The 22,004-nt window shown below is 36.0% G+C and overlaps 2 protein-coding genes across 3 annotated transcripts; both read right to left on the reverse strand.

Annotated features, from left to right (window-relative positions):
- Positions 1-753: 753 nt before the first annotated feature.
- On the reverse strand, positions 754-3,010 carry LOC18028878. Its single transcript, XM_024149067.1, has 8 exons — positions 2,984-3,010; positions 2,610-2,877; positions 2,424-2,520; positions 1,844-1,979; positions 1,557-1,759; positions 1,344-1,464; positions 938-991; positions 754-855 (listed from the first exon to the last, which is right to left on the reverse strand). The coding sequence occupies exons 1-8, from the start codon at positions 3,008-3,010 to the stop codon at positions 754-756; spliced, it is 1,008 nt and encodes a 335-aa protein (XP_024004835.1).
- A 4,039-nt stretch (positions 3,011-7,049) lies between these two features.
- Positions 7,050-20,715, reverse strand: LOC18028880 (bidirectional sugar transporter SWEET17). 2 transcript variants are annotated; one of them, XM_006414519.2, is made up of 7 exons: positions 20,593-20,715; positions 20,456-20,492; positions 20,174-20,322; positions 16,382-16,461; positions 15,886-16,050; positions 13,533-13,652; positions 7,050-7,363 (listed from the first exon to the last, which is right to left on the reverse strand). In XM_006414519.2, the coding sequence occupies exons 1-7, from the start codon at positions 20,624-20,626 to the stop codon at positions 7,208-7,210; spliced, it is 741 nt and encodes a 246-aa protein (XP_006414582.2). In that variant the 5' UTR covers positions 20,627-20,715; the 3' UTR covers positions 7,050-7,207. The 2 variants fall into 2 exon arrangements, with proteins under 2 accessions (XP_006414582.2, XP_024005448.1); XM_024149680.1 differs by lacking the exon at positions 13,533-13,652.
- Positions 20,716-22,004: the final 1,289 nt, after the last annotated feature.

Raw genomic sequence — 22,004 nt, forward strand, 5'->3', positions numbered from 1 at the left:
AGTAGGCATCTTAATAGGATAGTTACAATATTCTAAAAATTTGTTAAGATTACAAATAAATTGAGAATTTATCTAAACATGGAAACTTTAGGAATTAGTTTTAAGTTCTTTTAATTATGATTGGTTGTGTTAATATTCACCAATTAGCATCTATATACGACAGAATATAGTAGTTATGATCGTTTTTCTAATTTTGTAAAATGTACATATATTTCTAATTTTATATTTAAATACAGAGTTGTTTTAGGATATAACTGTAATTGTAAGTGCTAAAAAAATATATGTATTGCCAAAGTAATAATGACTCCAAATATTTTGCATGAATGTTGTAAATGTTTAATTGCCATGCAGAATTTCTTTTCAGACTAGGCTTGAGTTTGGCGAAACCATCCGTACATGCAGGTATTTACTTTGTTATTTATACTAATAAATTAAAATTCCACAGTTACTAATTAAATAGCAAAACATAATATAGTTTAAAATTCTTGCTTTTATTAAACTTTAAATAACAAACCACAGAAAATCTGTAAACATAAAAAGACAAATCCTACGGGCAAGGAAAAAAATAACCGAAACTTAAACAATGAGATATTGTAGTAAATCCTAAGAAACAAAGCAAGCAGGAGAATGCATATTGTTAAAGAAACGAAGACTTCAGTCATCAACTTTCTCCTTCTTAACAGGCTTCAGAGAAATCTTTTCTTCACTCGATCCAGTCTTCATGTCCCCATTTAAAGCTTTTTTAGAAGTAGACTACTCTCCATTATGATCATCAAAGTCAATCATCTCATCGCTTTTCCTTTTTGACTGTGGTGAATTATCATCGTCGTCACTGTCAAGTAACATCTTAGGAACCTAAAATGACAAATGTGAACAAATACGTTTATGTACAGTCATATAATCTTAATGAGAGGCATCTAATTCCTAAATAGCATACCTGTTCATCGAGAGTTATAAACCCCATTTCTTCAGACTTGACATCAGGGGTAGTCTATAAATAAAATAATAAGTTAACAATGAGCAAAAGGCAATGAAATATGAATAAATATTAATACGAATAAATAGTTTAGGGATCAAACCAAAAATCCGGATATTTCTGAGAATTCTTTGACCATGTCACTTTGGGTCACAATCTTTGTAATTTTGTAAACATCACTGTTGAAAACGAGGTTTGAACTCTCAATAGATAGCTTGAACAGATAAGTTTTCCCACAAATGTTACTAATTGGAAGAGGTACTACATATGGATCTTGGATCTGCAAGCAGTTTAGCAAACATATAAGTTTTCTAATATATATAGTAAGATTGATTATAATAGAGTTGGTAGTAAACTGCATAACTACCTCTTCCACAGATTCAGTCAATTGTGCAGCTGTTTGATTTACAACTTCCATGGCAAGCTTATCAAAGATTAAGAACTTTGTTTCACAAGTGTTGTCCATAACACGGAAAGTCAGCATAAACCTATGTTAGCATAGAACAATATATGAATATTAATATTATAAATAAAAATTACAAATATTCTTTTTGCTCTAAAAATTGCATCCAAGACTTACGCTGGTACGACACTTTCAACATCATCCTTACATTTGCCACATTTCCATAACTGTTTAGGAAATGGCCTACCAGGATATTGCTCCTTCAACAAATCCATATCAAGAGGAAGCACCTTTTTAGAGCACACTTTGCATGACATATAGTACCATCCAAACTCAGTGTCAATAGACATGATGGTAGCCATAGTCACACATTTTTCAACCTACTAATTGAAGCATTACTTTCTTTTAAAATCCCAATCACCATATGTTGTTTAAGAAATATGTGTACCACGCAAAATAAATACCTCAGATGCACCAAGTATTTCACTTATTGTCCGGCGAGGGGTATGTAAGAAGAAATCATCTCTTACAGAAACAGAATTGACAATGGTCAATTGGTTAGGGTGTGTGTATGACAAAGTCACATCATCTTTTGGTAAGCTGTAAAAGAAAGAAAAAATCTTGGATTTTAGTGACATGAAAGTAAACTAAATGAAAATTGATAAAAGTTATAGATATAAATATACCGGTTTCTAAAAGAATTTATTTCAGGGAGATCAGGATCTGTCATCACAATGGAAGAACTGTAACAATTGCCAATGCTCCATACACCTAAATAATGAAATGTCTTGAAAGTTATATATATTTTTTAAAAACGATATTTTGTTTGTTAACAAAAAACATTTGTTTCGTACCTTGATACAATCTTAACTTTCTAAATCTTAACACGAAACAAATGGTAGCATTGGTTGCATGTGTAGCAACACTCTCCAAACTTTCGGCATAATTCCCTCAGAGAACACAATTCAGGCGTACATCACTAAAAGACAAAATATATTAGACGTTTTATTAACAATATTTAGGTGTCAAAGGGAATTAAAAAACCTAGTGTCACGAAGTGTCATTGTTAGACGTTTGGTCTGTTTTTTGTTAACGTTGAGAATCTCAACCTCGCCAATACTAACAATTTGTCCAACAATATCTGTAAAATAAAAACACAAACCAATAATTAGATGTAATATGCTTTGGTTCATATTAATAATGTATGCGAGATATAAATATACCATTTACCTATTAGAAAATCAGGATTCAACTTGCCATCATGAATATCAGTGAAGTTCACAAACTTCAACCCAAGAATTGTGGCATCCAGATCTTCAGAAGGTCTGACAGACGTCGTGGCAGCATACTGGATCTTGTAAACATGAGAGGTAGTCCTGAACTTATCACCGTTGTGAGTGACTTGAAAATTAGTGATGATCTTAGTAGTTCTTTCCTCTAGAATATTTTCAAATTTTTTGATGAACTGCTTCTTCATACTAACATGCATAGTTTGATTCTGCATGGCAATATAATAATAAGCAAAACGTTAAAATATATATATATATATATATGATCAAAATGGATCAGTATGACTAACGAACAAACAAAGTACAAAACAATACCAGTTCATCGACAACGACCATCTCCATCGTCTCGATCCCATTCAAATACTGTTTTCACAACTTCAGTACTTGACACGGATCCTCCATTGGGTTTTGAATGGCTTTAGGGCAGTGAGGGATGTGAAGGTCGACATCGCAAACTTTGCAAGAGGGAGTATGTAAGCTAAATATTGCTTAGCTGGTGGATGTCGATATCTACAGTGGTAACTATATATAGCGAAATAACGAATGTGGTGAGTCTAGGGTAAATCTTCGATGCAATCTTAAAATATTGTAGGCGGTAAATTATGAATTTGAATTTGAAATGACTTTGAAATATGATAGATTTAGGCAAATTTGATATATTTAATTTGCAATATTGTTCGTTTTCCATAAAGGGTCTATTTTGTTTAATTACTCCTACATATACGGAAAACAAAATATTTTTATTTAAGTAGGTAAAGTGCATCTAAAATATATTGAAAACTAGGAATTAACCCGCATATTATGCCGGGTAATGTTTTTTTTAATTATCTTTAAATTTTTTTTTTTAAAATTAAATTGGTGATAAAAGTTCTTTACCAAAAAATATAAATAAATAAAATTGGTGACAATTAGATAACAATACCTATATAAATATCACACAACTGATATTTACTTGTATATATATTATTATACGGTTTAATTATTAGTAGCTTTTTTAAATATGAAAGTGATATAATATTAATATATATATACTTATATACATACCAACATGGATTAAAATCTAATATATATATATATATATATTCATAAAATAAAAATTTAATTGTGAATATTTTATTATAGATCAAACTATCATTTTAGTTAATAACTTATATAATATGTGTTAACAATAATTATATATAGGATTGTCAAAATGGAAAAACCCGTCTACTTAATATATTTCACAATTTACTAAACTATTTTTTGGCCAACTCGTTAAAAAAAATAATTTAAATTTTGAAAACATAATTTCATTTTTTATATAAATAATTTGAACTGATTTTCGAAAAGGATACTAAATAATAATGAAAATACAAATGAAAAAATATTGCAAAAGTTTAAATTGATTTTTTCATATATATGGATTGATTATTATTTAAAATAATAGAATATATTTTAATATTTTAATAAGTAAAGAAATTAAATATACTTTTGATTTATATCCATATATTTAATTGAGCTTTCTATATTTGTAAAGTTTGTTTAAGTAATATCTTCTAAGTAAAGGTTTATTTATGTAATATCTTATAAATAAATATTTATTTATGTAAAATATTCTGTAATATCTTACAAATAAAGGTTCATTTATGAAATGTCTACTCAAATAATAATATAGAGATATAGGGATTGTTTAGACTATCCAAACAATGATTTGTAATTTGGTTATATAATTTCATATTGATATGGTTACGATAATATAGGAAGGTAATATAATCATTAACTGATAAATTTGAAATATGTATACATTGATTCTATTTATGCTTAATCATTTAATTGTGTCAAGAAATTCGGAGGAAAGTTTAAAATGGAGTTATGATTTCTTGATTATTATGGTAATTAAATTTTTAAATTAAATGAACTGAGATTATGGGATCACGTATATTGACACATTAATGTAAATAATATTGTATTTAGGATTTGAAATTTATGAAGCGCAAACATGAGCTCATGTATATTGGACTAAATATAATTATAATTATCATTTGTATAAATACATCCTTCATTTATATAATAGTAATTATGTAGAATAATTAAATTTGTATTTCTCAAAGCAGGTTCTACCAGAGTTACGGTGGGGAAGCTCGAACAAAGAGCAAATCAAGAAGCTCAGATCCAGTCACGGGATACTATAGACCTTCTAATCGGACGGATGAGATTGATCCAGCGGAGCTCAGGGAGATGCTTCTGAAAAACAAAGCCAAGTCTTTCTGATAACGATGTTGACTTTTGATTGGTTGATTCCACGGTAGGCTGTCGTAGGCGATTATTATGATTCCGTTTGTTATGTTTGGCCTTATATATCTGTTTGAGATTAAAGTTTTTTTGTAACAATGTTTGAGATTAAAGTTAAAAATAAAAGTTTATAAATCAGTTAAAAATATATATATGTATATAGATAGAATTCGTATATCTAATTGTATAAGGGTCTATTTTTATCGGAACCTACGATACCGAGTATCTTATAATATGTTTTGGTGAATTTAGAAAGAAGGTTAATTAAAGTGAGATTTTTTTTGGGAATATATGGGGATAGAGTTTCCCGGGAAGTTAGAGGTTCAAACCAAAAGTCATAAAAGATGAACGAAAGAAATGTGCTACATTTGATATTGGTCGGATCACTTGTTTTTAGCTATATATAAAATAAAGGCTACAAATGTTTCGAATGTAGTATTGTCGCTTTTGAAACATATCAACATCTTTAACAAAAACAAGAAACATATCAACGTAATTAATCCACAATGAAACTGAATAAGACTAATTAAGATTTATAGATCGAACTAACTGCACTTGATTTGTCTATAATTGCCATCTTTTTATTGGATTGCTTTTTGTATTAGTAGCTAGTGGATACTTTTATTCTGAAAGAGAGATAGGATTACATACTGACACTGATCACACATATAAATACAAAAATCAATTACAACACTGATCCCTTGATCTAACCATCTAAAAACAAATCATTTGTACATTATTTCAAAATAGGTTTGTTCCGTCGTTAACTTTAATCACATGTATAATCTCTAGGTTTCTGGACAATTATTAAGGTTTACGAACTTGAAAACCCCAAAGTACACCATTAGCAGCTTCACGTAGCTTAGGATCCGGAGACTTAAGGGATTTAGAGATACATGATGTCGATTTTTTAAGTTTCTTACAACATGCTTCTCCGTATTTAGGATAAAAGGCAGTTCCTGTATTGATACAAGGTGATCTAAGCTCTTCCCAACATGCTGGTGGCATTGGCGTATTTGTACAAGTGGGTTGTTGATAACGACAACCTCTAAGTACACCATTAGCAGCTTTTCTTACCAAAGGATCCTTGTTCGTAAGGAATTTGCACATACAGTGTATTGTGTTTTTAAATTTCTCACAACATGGCCCTCCGTTTTTAGGCTCCCCCTCGCCTTTGTATATATGCCTAGTGATGCAATCTCTAACCTCCACTTTGCATTCTTTTGGTATCTCCTCCATCTTTGGCAGCTCCTCCTTAGGCTCAGGCTTGTCGGGTATTACTTTACCCATTACATAGCCCGTGCCAATTCCACCAGCCATATAGCCGCCACCGCCACGGCTACCGCCACCCCCACCGCCACGACGCCTGCCGGTGACGGGTATGATGATGACAATGAGCACCAATGCAATGATCTTCATTTTTAATGAATTAGTAGCTATTTAATTTGTAGAAATTATCTCTGCTTATATTTTATTTTGTTTTAAGTCTTTAACTAGGAGATTGCAATCTATGGTTCATAAAAAAGACATGGAAATATGAAAAGTGGGAATCGATTCCTATAAAGAAGGGAGGATTTGATTCTTGGAAAAAAAAAAAAAAGAAGGGACGATCGTAATTCACTATATTTGATAGCTTCTTCCTAATTAGTCCTCTTTATGTGGAGATTGAGTTGTTGATTTAGAGGTTGTCCACGTGCTATTAAACGAACCTAAAGTTTTCGATGGTATGATTATTTCATGAACTTGTTTCAATATTAACAAAGTTAGATCGAAGAGAAGGAGCAAGAGTGTTTCCCTGCATTTTAGGCTCATCAATTTTCCTTCAAAACCTCATTCTCTCATCCATTGTGATAGCCTTGAGACTATATAAGGTTATACATTTGAATGATGGGCTTTGCATAAGGTTTAGGTAAAAGTTACGCTTCAAAACTAAATGAGCTGTATTTGTTTTGGCTTACAGTTCTCTAATTTACACTTAATAAATAAAATGCTTCATTGCAAAAAAAAAAATAGCACAACAACAAAAAAAACACATACAAAAAAGACATGTGATATCCTCAACTTAATCTAATCTGGTTCTTTGACCCAAAAGAAAAAAATCCTAATCTGGTTCAGAAAGTAAAATACACAAAATCGCACACCAAGTATAAATATTTATCTATATAAGACCAAATTCCACACAAAACACTCTCCAAGAAATTAAAAAGAAATAATCTAAAGGAGGTTTGTGTTGTAATATAATTTTCATAAAACAGAGAAAAATTGGGTTTACGAGAGGAGAGGGACATGTGACGCGAGGCCTTCCTCTTCATCTGCAGCAATCACACTTGAGCCATTGCTTAAACCGACCGGTTTGGCATTTCTATAAATTCCATAAAGTATGAGTTGCATTGTCCCGAACACGAACCCCACTCCATTTGGCACCTAATCAGTTTAACCACAAAATTATTTGAATTTAATTAATTGATCGTAAATAAATTATTCTGAATAGCATATTACTAAGTTCAACGCCTATCCGAAATCTCAAGAAGACGCATTTACAAAATTAAATGACCCCACAAAATAGTGGTTGTTGCATATTAGACCAAGACACTTCTTAAAAAAGACTATTGTCTGAAAAATCGCCAAAAAATCATTGGTTTGATGGCGCGAAGTTATCCAACAGATTCTCAGTGAAAGAAGAAAACCTCTGGAAAAACATGTCAAAAAGGCGACTCAAACGACGATTTTCAATAACGGTCATATTCCTCTCTCTGAGAGTTTCATTCCGGCCACGATTTCCACAAAATCAGGACTTCATTGTGCCGGTTTCTTTCCGCAGTGCACGTATTCCGGATTCCCCGATCTGTTATACACGATCTCTTGCGGTTTCTTTCTCCAAAAGACTTTTTGGAAGTTCATAATTAGGAAACCGCCATGGCCCAACTTCTATATATTGTCTGCTTCCCTTCGACATCTTTCTCACTCTCAATCCGATTACCAAATGGGTGATAATCTTCGACAAAGAATGCAGAATATCAATCTCGGTATCTCTGATGCACCGGTGGTTCTCCCTCCGGCGTTACTTAATCAAGCATCTGCAACGAATCAATTCTCTTTGGTCGTTGTGCCTCTCAACCCGAAGAAGCAAAATCTACGGGCCATGATCTCTCAATTCCCTCGTCTTTGGGGTCTGGAACATGCGACTTCGGGCCGTATTATTGGCCATAATCAACTGCAATTCCTCTTTCAATCCGAAGAAACAATGAATCTCGTGCTACAACGCTCTCCGTGGTCTTTTGCGGAGTGGATGGTAACGGTTCATCGGTGGACTCCGAATCTGGACGAAACGACGCGGAAGTCACTTCCTTTTTGGATGCAGATTCGTGGGATTCCGATCCAGTATCTGTCCCGTCAAATGATTACTTTTATTGGTGATCTATACGGACCAGTTATTGGAGTCGATTTCGATGAGAATTCTACACGGGTGGACTTCGTTAGAGTTCGGGTGCTATGGAATTCGGACAATCCTCTTCGGTTCCAGAGGAACTTTCAGTTTGAGGAAGGAATCAACACTATCCTTCGCTTCAAATATGAAAGGCTTCGGAATTTTTGCAAACGATGTGGCCTTCTTACCCACGAAAAGAAGGACTGTCCACTCCAAGTTGAAGATGGTGATTTCTCTGACTCAGATGGAGATGAAGATAATGACGAAGGTGATGACCCAGATTAGACAGAGGCTTCCCCTGAAGTTCAAGCTGGATCCAATCCGATTTCTGCTTTACCAAATGAGGATCCAACTGTTCAGCTTTCTGAACCAAGTATTGGTATTGATCATCTCATCAATAATATCTCTAATGCTACATCTGCAGAGGATTTGCGTTTACGTGCTTTGCGTATGGCTAGAGGCAAAGTTAGAGAGGATGAACATTTGGAAATGTTTGGAATGGGATTTGATCCTGACATTTGGAAACAAACGAAAACGACAAGGCTTCCAGGAGGAGACTCATCATCCATCCATGCTTGATCAGGTGGACGTGTGCCGGATCAAGAGAAGAGACTGTAGTGAAGATCCTCAGATTTCAAGCACTGCAACTCAACGAATAGACAGAGGCGCGGGGGGCCCGGTACCCCCATTGTTCCCATCATGAAGATATGCTCCTGGAATATTCAAGGGTTGTGTGGGTCTTTGTCTGAATCTAGGTTAAAGGAGTTGTGTAGGAAAGTCAGTCCAGATATCTTCTTTCTTGTTGAAACTATGAATGTGTCAGATGTAGTTCGTGATGTTGCAGTGTCTTTAGGTTATCAGCATGTGTTGTGTGTCCCTCCTCTTGGTAGAAGTGGAGGTTTAGCTGTTTTATGGAAGCAAGATGTATCAGTTAGGAGTATTTATGAAGATGTAAGGTTGGTTGACCTCTTTGTCAGTTTTAATGGATTGGAGTTCTACTTATCATGTGTATACGGTCACCCAGTACAAAAGAAAAGACACGAACTTTGGGAAAGAATTGAACGTATTGGTGTCACACGAGATGGTCCTTGGTTACTCATTGGAGACTTTAATGAGATCCTGAGTAATGATGAAAAAGTTGGCGGTGCCATAAGAGAGGAATGGAGCTTTCAAAACTTCTGGAACATGTACAACACTTGTGATTTATCAGATCTTCGATACAAGGGAGATAAATTCTCATGGGTTGGAAATCGTTATACTCACACGATTAAGGAATGCTTGGACAGAGTGATAGTCAATTCAGAATGGCTTGCAAACTTCCCAGCTTCCGAAGCAGAATTTCTTGCTCTTTATGGTTCGGATCATCGACCTGTTCTTACACGAATTGCCATTGCTTCTACTACAAACCATAGACGCTTCCATTTTGACAAGCGAATGATCCAAAATAAAGACTTCAAGCAATATGTCATTAATGGTTGGTATTCATCTAAGCTGTCTCCGAGATCCTCTATAATAGATCGTATCCGAGAATGCAGAAAATCCTTGTCTTTGTGTCTGAGGAATTCTTCTCTTAACTCCTCAACAAGAATAGAATGTCTGAAGCAGGATCTTGAAAGCGCCTTACAAAGCTCAGGCTCTCATCGCTCGGTTATACCGATCCTACAAAAACAATTAGCCGCTGCATACCGTGATGAAGAGTTGTATTGGAAACAAAAAAGCAGAAATACATGGTTATCGGTTGGTGATCGTAATACCAAGTTTTTTCACGCCTGCACAAAGGCCAGATATGCAAGGAATCACATTCACTCCATTCAAGATTCGTCTGGGCATTGGTATAGAGGGGATCAAGAGATTGGAACTCATGCGGAAGATTTTTTTAAATCCATATATTCCTCAAATCATAATGCTTCGTGTGATGCAATTTTCCAAGACTTCCAGAGCACCGTAACTACAGAAATGAATGCAGCTCTTACTCAAGAGTTTACAGATCAGGAGATATATGCTGCTATTTGCTCGATTGGCGCAGACAAATGCCCTGGTCCTGATGGCTTTACGGCTCGATTCTACCAAGAATGTTGGGATATTGTGGGTTTGGAGATTACCTCAGAAATCCGCAGATTCTTTGCTACGGGTATTATGAAACATGGCGTGAATCATACAAATATTTGTATGTTCCCAAAGATAGCAAAGCCCTTAACATTATCAGATTATCGTCCAATTGGCTTGTGTAATGTCATTTACAAGATCATTTCAAAACTATTGGTAATGCGACTGAAAGGTTTCTTACACCAGATAGTGTCTGAAGAGCAAGCTGCATTTATTCCTGGCCGAATGGTAACGGATAATATTTTGGTGGCTAATGAACTCATGCACTCTCTTAAAGTCAGGAAACGTGTATCCAAGACTTATATGGCTGTGAAGACTGACATCAGTAAAGCTTACGATCGCGTTGAATGGAACTTTCTCGAGAAAATGATGCAAGCTTTCGGTTTCAATGATACTTGGATTCAATGGGTTATGGCAACAGTCAGATCAGTTAGTTTTTCTATACTGATCAATGGTAATCCGAAGGGTTTGATTCGACCTGAACGAGGATTAAGACAAGGGGATCCCCTATCCCCTTATCTGTTTATCCTTTGTGCGGATGCTTAGTCATTTGATCAAAAGAAATGTGTCACAAGGCAGAATCCGCGGTATAAAAATCGGAAATGGAGTCCCTCCGATCACACATCTTCTGTTTGTTGACGACTCATTGTTCTTCTGCCAAGCAAACAATCAAAATGCTCGGGCTTTAAGAGACATCGTTCAGGTTTATGAACAATGCTCCAGACAGATGATTAATATCTCCAAATCTGTGATTACTTTTGGATCTAGGATACCGGGTGATCTACAAAGCCGGGTAAAATTGATATTAGGAATTCCAAATCAAGGTGGTGGCGGAAAATATTTGGGATTGCCTGAACAGTTTGGCAGAAAAAAGTCAGAAATGTTTAAGTATATTGTTGAGGCAGTCAAGAAACGAACCTCTTCTTGGAGCTCTAGACTTCTGTCTCCTGCTGGTAAAGAAGTGTTATTGAAATCGGTAGCTGTGGCTATACCTGTCCATTCGATGTCATGTTTTAAGATCCCTGCTGGAATTGTTCAAGAGATTCTAGTGGGAGAAAGATCAAAATAGACGAGGCATTTCATGGGTTGCGTGGAAGAGATTGCAGAAATCTAAACAACAAGGTGGTTTGGGTTTTAAGGATTTAGAGAAATTCAATGATGCACTGTTAGCGAAACAGGCGTGGCGACTCTTAAACCATCCTGAAACCCTTTTTGCAAGATTGTTTAAAGCTAAATATTATCGAGATTCTTCAGTCTTGGATGCACGATCTCAAAATTACCAATCCTATGGCTGGTCTTCTATTCTAGTGGGTTTAGAGCTTTTGAAGAAAGGCATACGGTTTAACGTTGGTTCCGGTGAAGATATCAGAGTTTTCCAAGACAATTGGATTCCAACAGATCCTCCTAAGCCTGCAAGTGGCTTATCAGCAAATCCTGGCTGTGTCTGATCTTATTGTCTCAAGAAGGGGTTATAGGAAATGGGATGAAGATCATCTTCAACTACTACAGCCAGAATATAGATCACAAATTAAATCCATGTTTTTAGCTCAGGCTATGGAAAAGGACCAAATCATTTGGCATTATACCAAAGACGGTCAATATTCGGTGAAAACAGGATACTATTTGGCAAGGAAACTGGAAGATCCTGACAACAATGTGATTCAACCTCCTCATGGTGATCCTTTACTCAAACAGAAGATTTGGAAACTTCCAATCTTCCCAAAGTTAAAGCATTTCTTATGGCGTGTACTATCGCAAGCTTTGGGTACTTCACAACGGCTGATTAGTCGAGGCATTCTTGTTAATCCTACTTGTCAACGCTGTGGTTTGCAAGATGAATCTATCAATCATCTTTTCTTCGAATGTCCAGTATCAAATATAGCTTGGAGACTGTCTAAAAGTCCTATATCGTGTTTACTTCAACCATCTCAAGATCTGGAGGATAACATCAAAACATTGTTGGACTTTCAGTCTGCAAGGGGATTAACTGATGAACAAAAACTTCATCCATTTTGGTTGATGTGGAGGCTATGGAAATCCAGAAATAATCTCATTTTCAGGAAGAAGATTCCGAATCCAGCTGTGGATGTATCTTTAACTATGGCAGAGGTGAATGAATAGTTGAAGGCCAATCAAGTAAAAGGGTCATCTTCCTCTACAAATTCTTCCTCTATGAATTTAACATCTGTTGATTCTGCTCAAAATAGCTCTTGGAAGCTTCCACCAGTAAGTTTCTATAAATGCAATTTCGATGCTGCTTATAATCCCTCCTCACATGCATCTTCTGGAGGATGGGTTGTCAGAGATAATAAAGGGAAACATATTTTCTGGGGATCTATTAACTTGGGTGACTCGATTTCGGCATTGGAGGCTGAAGGAAAAGCATTACTCACTGCTATGCAAAATTCCTTCATGATGGGCTTTCGCTCTGTTATTTTTGAAGGTGATTGTTTGAATCTCATTCACAATCTAAATGGCTCTGCAAAAGATTTCTCCATACACAATCTTTGCAACGACATCTTAAGTTGGAGTGCCAAATTTCATCATGTTCGATACACACATGTAGCTCGCCAAGGCAATTATCCAGCACATCATTTAGCAAAGTCCTTTCCTTTGGATTCTGATTTTCACTCAGCTGTTGTAAATCCTCCTACTTGGCTTTCATGTATGTTACAATCGGATTATTTAAACTCCAACACTATTAATTAATAAAAACATATATTTCTGGAAAAAAAAAAAGATCATTGGTTTGATGTTGGAGACTTGGAGTCCACAAATTTTTCAAGTCATTATGCATAAATCGTGATTTTTTCTCAGATATATATTTTTTTATTTAAATGTGGCATTGACAATGACATGAACGGAGTTGATTACGGCGTCAAAAAACGACAAAATATGTTGGTGTTAGTGTTAGAATATCGAAGAGACGTGGGGTCGATGAAATAGCTTTAACAGTGTAACTATATATCAATTTTCAAGTATCCCTGTTTTGTCTTCTATATGTGTTGAAGTAGAACCATAAAATGACCAATAAGTGAACCACAGTAAAACGTTACTTACGAGTAGAAAAATGTCATGTTGGAGTGAAGCGTAAACGCCCCAAATCGCGCCGTTTAAGAAGAGGAAAAACGACAACCAAAATGGCATGTATTTCACGCTCTTTGTCGTCACTACTGTTTTCTGCATAAAAGCAATACTATTAGACCACCTCCATCCATAGTATACAAAGAAGGGGTTCTAATCCTAATTTTAATAGTTTTTTATTCTTTTTAATGTATTAGAACTTCTTTATAATTTTTTCATTAGATTAGTGTCCAATGGTAGTCTCTTAAAGGGAGGTTCTAATTTTTTTTTTGACACTAAGACCATCCACAACCCTGAACCCCATGATGGGGTTCATCTGCATATTTTATTAATTTTTTGAATGTTTTAATTTGAAGAACCTCTCCAAATTTTTTGCTCCAACCCTGAACCTCAAAATATATATTTTTTTAAATTTTGCATACCAAATCCCTCCACTTCCTTCATCTTTGTTGGATGAAACTCTGCTGACTTTGAGGGTTTTCGTGGTGAGCTTTGTGCTGAGCATCTTGTTTAGCTTCATTGTTATGAAGCTCAACCTCACAACGGGAATTATACGCAGACCCAATTGAGGAATTGATCAAAAACCCAGATCCAAATCAAGAATTAGTGAGAGAATTAAAGGTATTTCAGAAGGAAGTATTGAAAACAGAGGAAATGAAGAAGATTGAGCTGTTTGCTGTGACGGAGGAAGAAGGCGACTGGAGGTGAGGTTGAATTGCCACCGGAGGAGTGCGATCTGTTCACCGGAGAATGAGTTTCGATAACGAGACGCACAAAGATAAAAAAAATTGTCGACCAAATTTGAGTGAAAACCAACAATTTTTTCCACCAAATACATTTAGCAAGGACTAATAAAATTGAGACACGTTGCCAATGAAACTCAAAGAGACGGGTTCATCCTACTCATTCTAAAGAGACGGGTTCAACCAAAATTTTAGTTTTTGATTTAAAAAAAACTCAAAAAAAGAGATGGACCCACCGATGAACCCTTTGATGAACCTGTGTTGTGGATGGTCTAATGGTAGTCTCTTAAAGGGAGGCTCTAATTTTTATTTTTTTTCAAATACAAACATTTTTATGAATACAAACATTATATTAATACACATATTTTATGAATACAAACATTAATTACCGATGTCTTCTAAGAAGAATAAGGGTTAGAAAAAAAAATAAAAACCAAGCCAGCTTCAAATCCTTTAATCGAAACAGAGGGTTTCAATAAAAAAAATCAAAAAAAATAAAATCATCAAACCAACCACAACGCGACACGTCAGAGGCTTTAATGGATCTCTAAAAACTACTAAATTAGGATCAATCCTGCTTAAAAACATGATTAAAATTTTTTTTTTTAATTAAAAAATCCATTAGTGACTCCCTCATCCCTCCATTGGACATGCCCTTAGTCTATAGCTATGTTATAAGTTATAAGTTATTAACCAATAGGGGTTATAACAGATATTTATATGATATAAGCTCAAAAACATATATTCTAATTACATTTTTGCCCGAAATGTGAAAATGAAAATAATAAGTACGGTATGTCTTTTTCTAAGATTTGTATTAATAATGGACCCACCAAGTCATGGTTGGATTATTAATACAACTGTGGGGTACATAGAGGAGATGGCAATGACGATTTTTATTCAAATATAAACGTGAAAAATCTAATGACGTACAAGTTATATAATTGATATCTGAGTGCGAATTCTTAAAGACGTGTGCCTAAAAAATGCCATATAGTGTGGTTGGTTTATGATGATTGCATGCATGATCAAAAATAACGTTTACATTTCCCCAAAAATAAAAACCGTTACTAAAATGACCAAATTAGTACCACCAAAAATAACCACTGAACTTATTTTCTTCAACAAAATGATTCTATTATAGACGATATTCGAATACCATTAACTAAAAGACAAGATAAATGAGTAAACTACAAACTCCAAAAGGAATCATTATGCCTTTATACAACATATTAGTCTTTATACCAGGTGGGTCGTTTTTAATTATGGACGGCTAAACTTTTGTTTGGAATAATACTAATTAAAATAATCTAAAATATTTACGCAATTTCAGGAAAAAGGGCCCAAAAGGATATGAACAATGTCAATAAACACGCCTGATCGATTGTTTAAATACAAAACACTGAATTTGACAATTCTTTCCGGTTAAAACATTTTTTTGATAGCGACAGATAAATTTATAAATTAGTTATATAAAGGGAAAGATTTTTCTTTCAAAACGTGGGTATTATAAAACAGTTATACACCATATGTTATTATATAAAATTTGGACATACAATACAAGTGAAAATTAAGAATGAACTTACCATAGCAGAAAGAGGAGATCCATACATTACAATGTTTAGACCGGCACATATGAAACCCATCGATTGAGAACGCGTTTTCTCATCTTTAAACGCACTTCTCGTGGCAGCAATCGCTGCGATTGGGAAAAGGACGTTCAACAACGATACCACTACGATTGTATTCAACTGTTAAAAACAAAAAATAGAAGACATTAGTAATATTTGAATATAGATAAAATTCATCACTTACAACTATAAACACTTTGTAAAATGTATAAGTACGTTATAAATTCTTACTTTACAAGTCATCATAGTATTTATTATAACAAGTGGATCACATATTTTAATCAACTTAACTTCAAAAAATGTGTGATACAGAAAACTGATATTCAGATCCAAATCTGAATAATTACATCAAATAATATACTGATTTTAACCAGCTATTATATAAGAAACACAGAATATCAAGAAAATCAGATAGAGAGAGAGTATATATTGTGAGTGACCCAAACCCAACTCTGCATGTCCAGAAGACAGGTCCAAAGAGTAGGCCCAACTGCAAGAGTTCAGAGACGTCATCACTCTGTTCTTCCGTACCTGCAAAAGAGGAAATGCAGAGTAAAGACAAGCTCCAGCTACGAAACCGTTTTGAGACTCTCCAATCTGTCTGCATTAGCTAAACATCTTTACAGCTGTAACCTGTAGATAAGAATACCCTAGTTCTGGATCCTTCTATAGTCTCTATATAAGTCTTTGTAAAGCCATTCTTGTAAATTAATGAGAAAAGTATTTTTCACACAAAAGGTCTCATCTTTCTCAAAGTTTCACATGGTATCAGAGCCATTGTAAACCCTAACAGGTATCAATGGCCGATCCTCTTCAAACATATCCCTTTCCCAGTAACGTCCATGTCTTGAGCTCTGTTACCTTGAAGCTCAATGACACCAACTACCTGTTGTGGAAGACACAGTTTGAGTCTCTCCTGTCCAGTCAAAAACTCATCGGCTTTGTCAATGGAGGTGTAACTGCCCCACCAGCAACCAGAGTCACTGTCAACAACAACGTCGAACCCAACCCGGTGTATGAATCATGGTACTGCACTGACCAACTTGTCCGGTCGTGGTTGTTTGGTACCCTGTCTGAAGAAGTCCTCGGATCTGTTCACAGTTTCCTCACCTCCAGAGATGTTTGGGTTTCGCTGGCAGAGCACTTCAATAAAAGCTCTGTCGCTCGTGAGTTCTCGCTTTGTCGTAGTCTTCAGCTGCTGCACAAAAAAGGCAAGACCTTTGCTGACTACACCCGTGAGTTCAAGGCTATCTGTGATGCTCTTAGCTCGATTGGGAAGCCTGTTGATGAGTCTATGAAGATCTTTGGCTTTCTCAACGGTCTTGGGAGAGAGTACGATCCGATCTCCACAGTCATCCAAAGCTCTCTCACCAAGCTTCCCACACCAACGTTCAATGATGTCGTCTCCGATGTGCAGAGCTTCGACTCCAAACTTCAGTCCTACGAAGAGAGTTCCAATGTCACCCCTCAAATGGCCTTTCAGGCACAGCAGACGAACAACAACTACAATCAGCAACAAAACAGAGGTTGTGGCCGCTCTAACCAGTACCGTGGGCGTGGAGGCTATTCCTCTCGTGGTAGAGGCTTCACTCAGCATCAGAACAGCTCAACAAACAACGGCAACCGTCCGACTTGCCAGATCTGTGGTCGCATTGGCCACTCTGCCTTGGATTGCTACAACCGGTTTGACAACAACTATCAAAGCTCCAAAAACAATCAAGTGTTCTCGGCTCTGCAAGTCTCTGTTGCAAATGGGAAAGAGTGGTATCCTGATTCAGGAGCCTCTGCTCATGTCACTGCCTCTACCTCTGGTCTTCAAAACGCCACACCCTATGCAGGTAATGACACCATTCTGGTTGCCGATGGGACATACCTACCCATCATTCACGTTGGGTCTACTACCTTGACATCACCCTCAGGTACGATCCCTTTGAATGAGGTTCTTGTCTGTCCGGATATTCAGAAATCACTATTATTAGTATCAAAATTATGTGATGATTATCCCTGTGGAGTTTACTTTGATGCTAAGAAGGTGTGTGTGATTGACCTCCAAAATCAGAAAGTGGTGTCAAGGGGAACTCGGCGTGATGGTCTCTATGTGTTGGAGAGTCCAGAGTTTGTTGCCCTCTACTCAAACAGACATCGTGCAGCTTCTGAACCAGTGTGGCATCATCGTCTAGGTCATTCAAACTCGAAGATTCTCCAACTACTCAAGAACAGCAAGGAGATAGAAATCAATAAGAGCAGCACATCCCTCGTTTGTGAGCCTTGCCAGATGGGGAAGAGTTCTAAACTGCAGTTTTTTTCTTCAAATTCTCGTGTTTTGCATCCTCTAGATCGAGTTCACTGTGATCTATGGGGGCCTTCACCAGTTGTATCAAACCAAGGGTTTAAATATTATGCTATCTTTGTGGATGATTGTTCTAGATATTCATGGTTTTATCCTCTGCAAGCTAAGTCTGAGTTCAACTCTGTGTTTGTGGGCTTTCAGAACTTGGTTGAAAATCAATTCAATACTAAGATAAAGGTTTTTCAGAGTGATGGTGGTGGAGAATTTACAAATACACAGATAAAACAACATTTTATTAAACATGGGATCAAGCATCTTATCTCATGCTCTTACACACCAGAACAAAATGGGATCGCCGAGAGGAAACACAGACATCTGGTGGAACTTGGTCTCTCGATGTTGTTTCACAGCCACACTCCTCTCAAATACTGGGTAGACGCCTTCTACACGGCAGCACCTCGAGCCTGGTTCGACACATTCAGTGCATATATTATCGAGTTTGGCTTCATCTGCAGCAAGTCTGATCCATCACTTTTCACCTACAACAAAAACGGTCAATACATGGTCCTTCTGCTTTATGTCGACGATATGCTCCTCACAGGAAGTGATGATGCTCTCCTCCGAGACCTCCTCTCCTGTCTCAATCAAAGATTCTCTATGAAAGATCTCGGAGCCCCTCGGTACTTTCTGGGCATTGAAATTGAGACAACACCTCAGGGACTCTTTCTCCATCAGGCAGCGTATGCAACTGACATCCTGCATCAAGCATCTATGTCGGAATGTAATCCGATGCCTACACCTCTTCCTCAATGTCTTGATGATCTAAATACAGAGCTATTCCCAGAACCTACATATTTTCAGAGTCTAGCTGGAAAACTACAGTATCTCACGATCACAAGACCGGATATTCAGTATGCTGTCAACTACGTTTGTCAGCGAATGCATTCCCCGACAATCTCTGACTTTGGTCTCCTAAAACGTATTCTCCGTTACATCAAAGGAACGACCAGACTTGGGCTTCATATCCGAAAAGATTCGAACCTCCACCTCACTGCATTCAGTGACAGTGATTGGGCAGGATGTAAGGAGACGAGACGATCGACGACTGGTTTTTGCACTCTCCTCGGTTCGAATCTCATCTCTTGGTCCGCTAAGCGTCAAGCCACGGTGTCCAAATCCTCGACTGAGGCGGAATATCGAGCCCTTACTGCAGTTGCCCAAGAACTCAACTGGCTCTCTTTTCTGCTTCGTGACCTCGGCATTACCCAACGGACGTCGACATTGCTCCGGTGTGATAATCTCTCTGCGGTGTATTTAAGTACGAACCCTGCTCTTCACAACAGGTCGAAACACTTTGATACAGACTACCACTACATCAGAGAACAAGTTGCCTTGGGCTTGATTGAGACAAAACATATTCCGGCGAACATGCAGCTTGCTGACATTTTCACGAAGCCGTTGCCGCAAAAAACCTTCGAGGATCTCCGATTCAAACTCGGTGTTGCCGAGTCAACCACCCCGAGTTTGAGGGGGGCTGTGAGTGACCCAAGCCCAACTCTGCATGTCCAGAAGACAGGCCCAAAGAGTAGGCCCAACTACAAGAGCTCAGAGACGTCATCACTCTGGTCTTCCGTACTTGCAAAAGAGGAAATGCAGAGTAAAGACAAGCTCCAGCTACGAAACCGTTTTGAGACTCTCCAATCTGTCTGCATTAGCTAAACATCTTTACAGCTGTAACCTGTAGATAAGAATACCCTAGTTCTGGATCCTTCTATAGTCTTTATATAAGTCTTTGTAAAGCCATTCTTGTAAATTAATGAGAAAAGTATTTTTCACACAAAAGATCTCATCTTTCAGATCTCATCTTTCTCAAAGTTTCACATATATCATATCTATGATAAAAAAGAAAAATGAAAATGAAATAAAAACCTTGAGATGTATCATATATCATACCAAAGCCATTGACGGTGGAGACAAGGTATTCTCGGGGAGTGACTATGCCGTAATATGTCCATAGCGACGATCCTAACAACGTGCAGATGTACGGCAAGCTCTTATACTCCTCCGTCGATTTTCGCTTCACTATCTTCCAAAATGTCTCCCTGAGTTTTTGTATGTTGGACCAATCGATCAGTAATAATATATATATATATATATATATATATATATATATATATGTATATATCAAATCTTAAAATTTTGTTACTTCTTCCAAAATCTAGAGAGAGAGCTCACACTGGTGAGAGGAAGACGAGTATGGAGATTACATTTCCTGCGTCAAACACAAATTACAAGAGGTATTGTCATAATTCGTGAACACGAGTGTATATACATGTAGAGATATAAGCACACGTGCGAAGAAGGGTGTTTACCTATGATTCCGATGTAGAAACTTGTCTCTACCATTTCTGGAGACAAGAGGTTCTGAAAAAAAAAGAAAGAAAAAAAAGAGAAAAAGAGGAGTATGAGACTATGAGAGAGAGAGTGTGTGTGTGAGAGAGGAGAAAGAGGAGGCTAATTTATTTGGAGGAACGTGGCCACCTTGTTTTATATTTTTTGGGCGGGTTTTGTAATGTTATTTATTTATTTTTTATTTGTTCACACTATAATATATTCAACTGGTATATTGACGTAAATAGATATTATTAGATGAATGAGAGAATAAAACCAAAATAAACGAGTTGGATGTTTTAGGAATGTAATTTCTTATATTGACGTAGATAGCTAATTAGGTTAAACACAGTATTTAGTTAAATTCAAGTTTTTTTCCATGCATGCTATTGCAAAAGGTTACCGGATCAATACATGTAATGTTTTTCTAAACTATCGTGCTTACTAGCAACAATTTTATTTATACTATTATAACAGAATATTTTTAGAATATGCTACCCAACATCCTTATTACCGAGTTAAACATATTATCAAATATTTATTCAATCTTCATAAATTAAGCATATTTAAGTTAATAACATTTAACTTATTTTTTAAAAAATTATTTCATATTTAATTTATGAAAAATTATTTTATTTGGACGCATGGATTAAATTCTAATTTAAGATAAATGTTAACCTATATGAAGAAAAATGATGTGTTGTACTATTATCAAATTATGTATTGTAATGGACAGTAGACCCTTTACTTAATTAAACTAACACATTCATTATGTAATGGGGTCTTGCCTGAGTGATAAATTCTTTCCAACCAAAAAAAATAAAATAATAACACATGTGCCATGTGGTGGCTAAGGCTATATTCGTGGCTACATAATTTTACCTTTTTTTTTTAGATTGAAAAACTTTTTCTTCTCTGTGCTAATTAATTTTTTCCTATTAAAAGAGTGATTCAAGGTTTCCTAAATTTCTTAAATAAATTAGTTAGATTGTTAATCAAAGGAAAGCAAGGGTATAGTTGGTATCTCTCATTGAGATACTCCACTTTGGTCTCTAATTAATTTCCCAAATTTCTTAAATAAATTAGTTGGATTGTTAATCAAAGGAAAGCAAGGGTATAGTTGGTATCTCTCATTGAGATACTCCACTTTGGTCTCTAATTAACTTCAACCACAACCCTCTATGATTTTGATGTCATTATCAAGACATGAAGACTTTAAATCCACGTAAATAATGATACATATTGTATGCATATACGATTTTAGCTGGGATCAACAAGGAAGATTAGTTCAATCAGGTTTAAATAGAAGTATAGAACTATCATGTGTAAAATTACATCTCAATCTTAACTTATTTGCTAGAACGAAAAATTGTAATTTTCATAATAGATAATC

Source organism: Eutrema salsugineum, unplaced genomic scaffold, assembly GCF_000478725.1.
Source record: "Eutrema salsugineum unplaced genomic scaffold, Eutsalg1_0 scaffold_1, whole genome shotgun sequence".
Classification (NCBI taxonomy): domain Eukaryota; kingdom Viridiplantae; phylum Streptophyta; class Magnoliopsida; order Brassicales; family Brassicaceae; genus Eutrema; species Eutrema salsugineum.

Coding starts and splice junctions, on each gene's coding strand:
- LOC18028880 (XM_006414519.2), bottom strand. CDS start 20,626: ATGGTAGAGACAAGTTTCTACATCGGAATCATAG. Junction 20,493..20,592: donor TTTCTACATCGGAATCATAG/GTAAACACCCTT, acceptor TGTTTGACGCAG/GAAATGTAATCTCCATACTC. Junction 13,653..15,885: donor GATCTCCTCTTTCTGCTATG/GTAAGTTCATTC, acceptor GCTTTTATGCAG/AAAACAGTAGTGACGACAAA.
- LOC18028878 (XM_024149067.1), bottom strand. CDS start 3,010: ATGGAGATGGTCGTTGTCGATGAACTG. Junction 1,980..2,423: donor ATGACACTTCGTGACACTAG/GTTTTTTAATTC, acceptor TTTCTTTTACAG/CTTACCAAAAGATGATGTGA. Junction 856..937: donor TTATAACTCTCGATGAACAG/GTATGCTATTTA, acceptor TTGTCATTTTAG/GTTCCTAAGATGTTACTTGA.